Source organism: Akebia trifoliata, chromosome 16 (genome assembly GCF_017979445.1).
Source record: "Akebia trifoliata isolate Shusen 1 chromosome 16, ASM1797944v1, whole genome shotgun sequence".
Lineage (NCBI taxonomy): Eukaryota > Viridiplantae > Streptophyta > Magnoliopsida > Ranunculales > Lardizabalaceae > Akebia > Akebia trifoliata.
In genome coordinates this window covers 2,287,239-2,297,013 of record NC_141390.1, presented here as the reverse complement: position 1 = coordinate 2,297,013, position 9,775 = coordinate 2,287,239, and the positions used below count along the sequence as shown (strand labels likewise).

At 33.6% G+C, this 9,775-nt stretch overlaps 1 protein-coding gene across 2 annotated transcripts in view; it reads right to left on the bottom strand.

Annotated features, from left to right (window-relative positions):
• Positions 1 to 5,333: 5,333 nt before the first annotated feature.
• Positions 5,334 to 9,775, bottom strand: part of LOC147382226 (GPI-anchored adhesin-like protein, putative (DUF936)) — a 28,512-nt gene continuing 24,070 nt past the window's right edge. For both annotated transcript variants that reach the window (XM_086429009.1, XM_086429008.1), the window contains exon 5: positions 5,334 to 6,550. In XM_086429009.1, the coding sequence (XP_086285135.1) occupies positions 5,686 to 6,550 (865 nt within the window). In that variant the 3' untranslated portion in view covers positions 5,334 to 5,685. The remainder of the gene's footprint in view (positions 6,551 to 9,775) is intronic.

The following is a 9,775-nucleotide window of genomic DNA, read 5'->3' as shown; positions in this document are numbered from 1 at the left end:
TATAGACAGAGTTAGTAAAAAATGCCCACGAATATTGGCTAAATAACATTAATACCCCTCGTCAAGGTACTACAATCATAATCATGATTTTAAATGGATGCCGAGTTGACTCGCCCGAGTCGTATAGTCTAACACACATGAGTCGCACGTTTAAATCGATTTAGAAACTAATGGGGAAAATCACCAAGTCATGAAACCATCTTTAAAAATTGGATTTGTAAATAATTTATTTTTGGGTGATTTAGACATGGCCCCCTACCATTTCGCTAAATATAAGAAATACCCTCCATTTGAAATTGATGACTGCATCCCTTGAATTTAGTCTTCTAAATAGAGGTAAGTAAGTAAGAGGATGAGAAAATGTAGTGGTGGTGGCGGCGACGGAAGTGAGAAAGAGAGAGAGAGAAGGTGGTTGGAGATGGTGATGACGGCAACGGTGATGGTGATGACGATGAGGTTAGTGTAATAATGACTGGTGGTAGTGGTAGTGATAGGAAAAAAGAAGATATGAATGAGAAAAAAAAAATGATATTTTGAAGATAGAAAATATGGGTTAATTTCACTTTCCCACCCATATAGGTGGGAAAGTGAAATTCATGTTTTGGTGGACTTTTTAATTGGGGTGAAAAATTAATATCCATGGAAAAATGCAATCAAACATATGAAAAATGTCATTTTCCATAGAAATTGATTTTTCACCATATTTTCCATGTGCAATCAAGGGGAAAAAGATTCAAATGCCCTCATTTTCAACATCTAGCCAAAAATTCAGATTTTTCTTCTTATAATCAATCATTTTCAAGTTCTTCAACTTCCATGGTATATCTATTCAACTTAATCTTTAATTCATCTTTTTCTGCCTAGAACTAACAAGTATTTTCCCCTTATTCAATGTAGAAGATTGAGGTCAAGGGATGCATATCATCATTTTCAAAACATAGGGGGGGGGGGTATCTCTAATATTTAGCAAAACATAAGGGGCATGTCTAAATCACCCTTTATTTTTTTTAAATGTTGAGAGGTTATATGGTAGAATATGAATTTTGCCTTTATTGTAGATTCACACTGTTTAAAATATATATATATATTTGCTAACACAGTAAAATAAATTGATTTGGTAAGTATTTTGATATTTAAGTTTAAATGACTCGTAGGAAAGCACATGATCTCAATCATTAAAACATGAAATCCAAAGGTCAAATTTATAATAAGAATGTGTAATATTAGGGTATTAGAGTTTGCCCTATTGTATTTGATTAAAAGGGTAAAAAAGAAAAGATGATAAAATTAGAGGTGTAAATATTGAAAAGGGGAAAGATAGTAAAATTAAAGGGAAATTATTGAAAAAGATAGTAAAATTGGAGATGTATAGTTGAAATAGAGGGAGGGAGGGAGGGAGGGAGGGGAGGAGAGAAAAAATAATGAAGTTGAACGGGGTGAAGCGGAAAGATAATTGTAGTGTGATCTCCACTTCATTATAGTTATAGGTTATGTTTATCCCCCACGAAATTATAGTTAAAGCAGGGCCACAATTATGTTTTATCATATAAATGTATTTTTTATATATAAAGAACAATGTATCCCTGTAAATAGTGAATTGGGCCCGTATTTGAATTTTGCCATTCCATAGACCATGGTCCTGTACAAGAACTAGTCTTAGGGCACGTGCAACGCCTGCATATCACATACATTAAGTAAGTGAAGTGCACCCTTGCAGGTGGCTCTTGAGGAATTAATGCTCATATTGGGTATCGAACTCACAACCTACGGACATTAACCACTTTATTGGTCCTAAATTGCCATTGAGCCAACCCCTCATGATTATATAGATGTATTTTTTGGGTTAAACTCAAATTCTGTCCCATGGACTTCATGTTTTAATGATCAAGATCATATGTTCTTCTATGAGTTATTGGACCATGATCCTTATCCAAAATACAAATATACTTCTCATCATCATGAGAATTATTTATGGGTAAATACAAGTAATGTTTCTTATAAGATTAATTTGGCCAAAGACTAATTCATATAGATTGACTATTTTTAAAAATTCTATTGAATTAATTAATTTGAGGCAATTTTGACATATTTCTTTGAGTCGGGAACCACATAAATCGAAGGAAAAAAAACACACAATCTCGATTGATATTGAATTTATCTTTGGGATATTAGATATATCATTATGAGGCATATTTATCTTGATAGCTGATTTTTTAAGAATGTACAAATAGGATATAGTCAACGAATAGTAATTGGATCGAATACAAAAATATTCAAATCTTTTTTATTTTTATTTTTTTGATATTTGAATTTGAATCCAAAATTTGACAAATACTCTAAAGTAATAGCCGAGCCGAGTCTATCTTCGATAAATATTCAAATACAAAATAATATCCAATTTATTCGAATATGAATTCGAATTGGATTCAAATAATCGACTTTCCATTGACAGTTCTATGTGTGAATGTTTGTGATGGATAAGAAAAAAAAAAAGATTTTATGATTGTTTTAGAATCTATTAATCTAATTTATAATAGTAAAAAAAAACAATTATTTTTGAACTTTATATTTACCGAGTAATGTAGAATTATTGTGAACCGGTTTAGTGGTTTGACTCGTCTTATTAGATTGGATCGGTTTGGTCAATCCGGACTCGACTGAACCAATCTGAAAAACGGTTTTCTAGAACAAACCACAAACTCTCTTACAAAAACCCATATTTGTATTTTTGTAAATTAATCATAGGAAGAGGGCATTTTGATGGGCCAAGGGGACGACGATAGTCGTCTTCTGTTTGGAATTTCTCGGTGACTTTTTCATTGACTTTTCAAGGTCTTTTCGTGAGTCTTGGCCGCTTAGAGAATCTCTAAGAAAATTCCCCATTTAATACTCCTCTAGTCACTCTTTTTAAGTACCGTTTGAAAACGCGTTTGTGGAGTATTTATTGGGAGGACGGACTGACTGACTTTGTAGGTTTTTTTTTTTTTTTTTCATTTTTAAGGTAAGTAGTGAAGGATTTTCACACTAAATGACTTAGAAGGATTTTGTGGAGAGATTTCAAATTCAAAGAATTTTATGAATTATTAATTTAAATATGATTAAAAAAATAGGATATTTTGCATTAAAAAATTTCATGAATCATACCTCAAGATTGGACCTCACATCTCACGTATTGACGTGAAAGTGTATAAGAATCATAAAAGTTTTTCCTCGAGATATGAGAAAAAGTATTTATAGTCTTTATCCACTTTCACGTTAAGACCAGAGATATGAGGAGGTCTAATCTTGAGGTCACTTGACCACGACTCAAATTTCATAGGTTTATGGAAGTTAAAAAAAGGGCCCACTTTTATTTTAATACTCAAAATAGGGTTATTTGTTAAGTAATTTAATTTTTTGGACATAAATATCTTTTTTTTATAATTTTTCTTATAAACCCTTGAAAAATAATATTCTAAATTGATATATTACTCATCCACAGTTATATAAGTGAAAAATGAAAAAATGGTTTAGATTATCAATTTTCCTCTATTTCCTTTACTTTTTTTAAAAAAAATTTCTTTATATATTCTTGTAATCTTGATATATTACTCATCCATAGTTATATAAATAAAAAATTGTAGAAAAAAAAATTAATTTCACAGAATTTTTACAGTTTTGCTCATAAAATTTACCCAACGTCGAACCTAGACGTTGGAATGTATTATTGTTGAGTCTCAACGATATCTATTGTTGAACCTTGGTGAAATTGTCTAACAAAAGTTTTTATAAGTAAAAAATATCCATATCATCAAACCTAGACAATAGGTACCATTGAGGCTCGACACTATAATACATTCCAACGTCGAGGTTCGACATTGGGTAAATTTTATGAATCATAAAAATTCCGTGAAATCAAATTTTTTACTATCATTTTCTATTTATATAACAATGGATAAGGCATGTAGCAAGATTATAATAATATGTGAATAATTTAATATTAAAAAAAAAAAAAAAACTGAAAGAAATTGACAACATTTAGTAGAAATCTTCAATAGATAATGGATCGAATGTAGAGTCTCTTTGTGAACCAATGACTTTTTGGTAGTTTCGATTAAGAGAATGAATCTCTTTCTCTTTCTCTTTCGATGGGATAAAATGTTGGAAGGGAGGAAGTTATAATTTAAAATATTATTTTTCAAGGGTTTATTAGATAAGTAATAAGTGAGAGCATTTCTGTCCAAAAACAAAAGTTACTATAGCAAATATCCATGTTTTGAGTATTAAAAAAAAAAAGTGACCTTTCTTAATCCATTTCCACAAATCTAGGGAATCATGCTAGAAGTCCTTAAAAATATGAACTTTAATAAAATACATAATTTTAAAATTTTGATTGAAATGACACCCTTGAGTCATCTTAGTATCTTACATGGCGAGTGACATTTTCAACGTAAATGGTCCTCCCATATAATTTGTTCAATATTTTATCGAACACTTGACACCTCCTCTCCACACCTCCTTCGATTTTCTCTAAGGAAATTTTATTGACACGCCAATAACCTCTAAGGGCACCTCTAAAAATTGAAAAAATTTGCTAACACACGGTAAATCGAATAAAATCAGTATTTATTTTATAAATAAAGTTAAACAAAATAAAAAAGCACAAAAAAAATTAAACCCATTGAACCCACTTTCACGTTTCGCTACTAAACCCTTATTTGCCTAGCAAAAACAAAAGTTCTTGACTAAACAATTGTCATAATCACTCAACCATTGATTGTTCTTGACTTCGTGGATTCCATCAAAGTCAACAACCCATTGCATACGCTATGAACCAAAGACACACTAGTGCATTTACTTTTGGTGACCAAACAACATCCACACATCACCCATGAACAAAGTATGAAATCTTCAAAGCCTCACATTTTATAAATTTATTTTAGGGAATTTTAGTAATGCCCCCCTGCAAAATTGATGATATTAGGATCACCCCATCGTAAAATGCAAATCGAGATCCACCCCTATATTACTAAACTTCCCTTTTTTTAGGGCTGATGGCAGAAGAGATGATGCTGATATGGTTCATATATTTTCTTTTCTCAGATGATGAATATTTACTTTAACCTCAAAAAAGGTAAAATATCTCTCAACCTTAAGAAGTTTCCTTTAAAATGTTATTTTTCGATTTTAATTCATAAGGAATGTAGATTGAAGTAGTGAGAACATATATAAGGCACTTGCATTAATATGAGACAATATTTCAGAAAAAAAAATTAAATTAAATGAAAGAAGAAGACTTGTTCTTTTTAACCTTGTTTCAATAAGAACCATAAAATTGGCTGTAGGTGAAAATATGCAAAACAACATTGAACTCTTAAATAAATAATCAAACACATACACTTAATTAATTATCAGATCATCTTGTGATGGCCAAGAAACATCAAAAAACAAAAAAATTATGGTAAAAAAATAAAAAGAACTAAAATACAACCCATCTTCTGAGCCCTTCAATTTGTTTAATTTTTATAATTAGAGTAACACAAATGCTCCAATCAAACCTTCCCCATCTCATCAGATGCTCCATTAACAAATCATGAACTATGATTCATTCATGTATACCACCAAACCCAAAGTACTTTAAAATGTACACAAATTAGAACAAGGCACATCCCTTAACCCTCCGCGGTTAAGCTAGACCTCTTGATGTTATCTCCTCGATTTTGTATCTTTTGTTTGGGTTGGTGGTGTTGTTTCTTGTGCTCCACCACCACCAAGTGCAACCGCGGCAGATTCTACATGTGTAAGGAGGTACTCGTAGATTTTCTTTCTCAAACTATCGATCATCTCTGCTGAAATGCGGGGCCCTTCACCATCTTCCTTGCTAGAACCAATCTCATCCAACCAATCATTCACACTCTTGAGTTGAGACAACATACCCGCTATCTGACCATTATCTGACAAAGCCGATTCGTCCACATTAGCGTTCAAGAACCTCTCGATGAAACCCAAGAACCAATCTTGAGATTCTACTTGTAATATTTGGGCCAAGTCAACGGCTTCATCAAGACCATCTCCTCGGACCCATTCTGATGGAGGTGGGGGGGAAGTCATTGGCTTTTGACCCACAACTACTCGGTCCCCTACTCGGCGTGGTGTCCCAGGTGTCCCGATCTTAGAGCCGATCGATGGGCGAGTTTTGGTTTCACTCTTGGTTGACACGTTCTTGGTCGAATTCTCGAGGACTAGTATGGGTTGATTGTAGGAGGAATTCCTCGGCTTTTGAGAAGGAGTTGAAGAAGTTTGTTTGTTAAACAATGTGAAGGACGATAACTCAGTGGCTAATGCGGCTTGAACCCATGAAGCAGCTTGTTTACGTCTCTCTGATGAGATCTTTAGTGATTCTTTTGAGAGATCATCTCCACAATCTAGTGGTGATCCTTCGGGGATCATCTTCGATAGGGAGTTGAGAACCAAGCGAGCTCTATTTAGGCTACCATGGAGGCTCAAGAACTGCTCCACTGTAGGTTGTGGGTTCTCTTCCTTGGCAGAGGAACTTAGCTCAGCATAAACACTGCAAAAAAAAAAAAAATGTACATCAAAGAGATCAGCTTCATATAAAAAGCTCAATATCACTGGACAATGATGCAAACTAGACAAGGATACCAACTAAATGTGTTCTAATTATTCTTTTATTGATAGATCTTAATGAACAAAAAATATATATATTGAATGCCACGGAAGAAAGAGAAAAGGAGGAGAAAATCAAACAACACAAAGTGGCTCAAGGTGGTTAAATTAAAAGAGATTCTATCGCCACACCAACTTTTGCTAACGCCACTCCAATTTATATGTAGAGCACCAAAGAATAGCACATATATTGGGGGTGGCATAGCAAAAGTTGGTGAGGCAATATAATCTCTCTAAATTAAGCTTCAAAATTTTGAGGATTATCACTTTGAGGGAAGTGAACCTAAAAACTCCACCTCCCATAGCCTAGCCCATCTGGCCCCCTTGTGAGATTCAACATTCTTAAAAGCACAGTTGCAAAATTAGGCGAATTTTGACGCAGTTTCAAAAAAGTCGGTGATTCACTGAATTAATGGGCAAATCATTGAAATACCTCTAAATATAAAAGCTTTGATTTTATTTATTTATTTAGTTTTACCTGATAAACTAAATCAGCCCTAACCTCTGCCTCTCTCCATCTCTCAAAACCCTAACTCTATAATGCACCTCTTCGTTGCTTAAAAATAAATTTTTTATAATCTCTGGATTTTAGTGAATTTTTTCTGAATCATTCCCAATAAACGAAACTGATGCCTGCCATAAAATTGTCCGAGAAAAAAAATCATTAATCTCATCATAGCATGATTATAAGTCATGTTTCTAAGGAATATATTGTAAAGTAGATAAACTATGTCATGATAAAATAACTACCACAGTTTAATTACTTAAAAGAAGAAAAAAAGGTTTAAGCCTCTAACCATCATAAATGCTCTCAAAACACAATAAAGGTCCTCAAAGACTTCATGAAGAAACCAAGATGAACAATAAATTCCAAGTTTAACACTTAAGTTCTCCAAGCCTATGTCTTCATGAAAAGCCCGGATCTATTGTTTGTCATATCGATGAAGATAGACAAACTCTTTCTGAGGATTCTGTCGTTAGTGGCAAAGAGCTTTGACTGTCTTATTTATCATATCAGTCAGTCAAGCTCCTCGGGGCCCTAAATCTTCATTTTCTTTGTGCTTGATTGTGATATCTTAATGTAAACTTGAGAAAAGTGCAAGCACTAGCTCTGAGATGTCCACTCTTAAGAAGACGTGTAGACCTTGGTTGAACTTGAAGATAACTGAAAAGAATGAATACCTACAATGAAGACTTGGCTTTGGACTAGGAAACCTAAATTGTGGCAGAGATGGATGAGTGGAACAACTGGGAAAGATAAAATTAGAACAAACGAACATACTCGGGAAAATGTAGGAGTAGATACAATAGATGATAATCTAAGAGAAAAAGTTGGCTAAGATGGTTTGGGCATGTTCAACAAAGGTCGACTAAAACCCCTGTTAGAAGAAATATTCAAGTTGAAGATCCTGAGAAAGACCCAAAAGAACATGGATGAAGACACTGAAAGTAGATGTGACCCCTCTCAATAACAAAAGACTCAGCTTTGAACAAAGAGGAATAGAGGAAAGAGATTCATTTAACCAACCTCAAATCTTTGGGATAAGGCTTTGTTGTTGAGTGGAAGTATAGGGAAAAGGAGATGCTGACAAGACCAAATAGTTTCAGAAAAACAATTTCCTAAATACTTAAAAAGTGACTGTTATTGCATCCATATCAATTTCTGCGATTTTTAGCGTAAATGTTGTATCATGGCTTGGAAGACACCTTAACATCTAACAAACAATGTTGCATAGTTCTTCTAAATGGATGATGCGCCCCTGTCAACGTGTATCATATTTCGACATTGCATGGGCTTTTTGGGTGTCACTTATGTACGCACTTCAGTTTCCACACTAATAAAATTAATATTTGCCATAATACAAGTTCTACCTATTAATACAATATTTGTATACAAGGTTCTAATTTTGTTTAATAAATCAATTCTATGTCGCAAATATAACATTTTGTTGATCGGTAAAAGAAAATCTTTTTTGAAGGGTAAATGCTTGATTAGTGGTTAGTGACAGGTAATATGGTTAGTGGTTAGCATAAGAAGTATGGGTTCAAGGGGGTTTGAACCTGGATGTGGGAACAACTCTCCGCACGTCTTACCACTTAACTAAAAGAAAATCTTATAAAGAAACAAAATCAAGATACAGCCATACAGGCACGACACGTCAAAAGTTGAGAAAACCTACCAAGGATCCACATCTCAAAAGAAACCATAACAAATGAAAATCTACTCTACTACGAATTTCCAATCCAACCCCAGCTAAAAACCAAGTCTTCAAAGAATATCCCCCAAAACTCCTTGAAATTCTTCAACCAATAAAATATGAAGGCTTTGATGTTTGATCGAAATGTTGTGTATGTCCTCTTATTTATCTTCAAAAAAATGCATTTTTTTCCTTCCAAACCCATAACAAATAGCAAAAGGGAGCAACCTTCACAAAATTGTTGTAAGGGTAGAATAGTCATTTACCTTCTATTATGGATTTATTATTATTTTTCTATTTTGTATGGGGGTATTTCTATCACTCTCATGTTAACCTAACATAAGTATAATTTCCTAGAGGCATGTTAATCAATTCATGCTCTCCGATTTTGTATTCTTCTTTTCTCTTTTGTTTTTTTCTCTGTGTTTTTTCTCAATCCGAACTTAGGGTTTTACATTCGCAACTTGGTATTAGAGTGGATCGAAGTACAAAAGACAAAAGGGATCATAACACATTGCCAAAGAAGCTCCGATATTGCTGACATCAGCATCTGGGTAGTTGACGTCGGCAATCAAAAAAACCCTAATTTTGGGTTTCGACCTAGGGTTACAAAGATCAATATTCTGGATTTTTTGTTGATTTTCCAGAATTTTTTTAGGCCATCTTGCAAGTTATTTGGAGGTTGATTGGTAAAAGAGGGTTCTTCCAGACTTTGATTCAATTGATCACCGCGATCTGTGGAAGATGTTTTGATGCCTTAGATCATCAAGTCTAGAGTCTATGCAAAATTCCGAACAGTTCAAGACATTTCCCAAGCAGATCGGAGTTTAATTGAGTGTGTGGTGATGAAAACCTCACCATAGTTTTACTACCCTCTTCCAATTCTGATCTTTTAGCTGGTCTTTTGGATT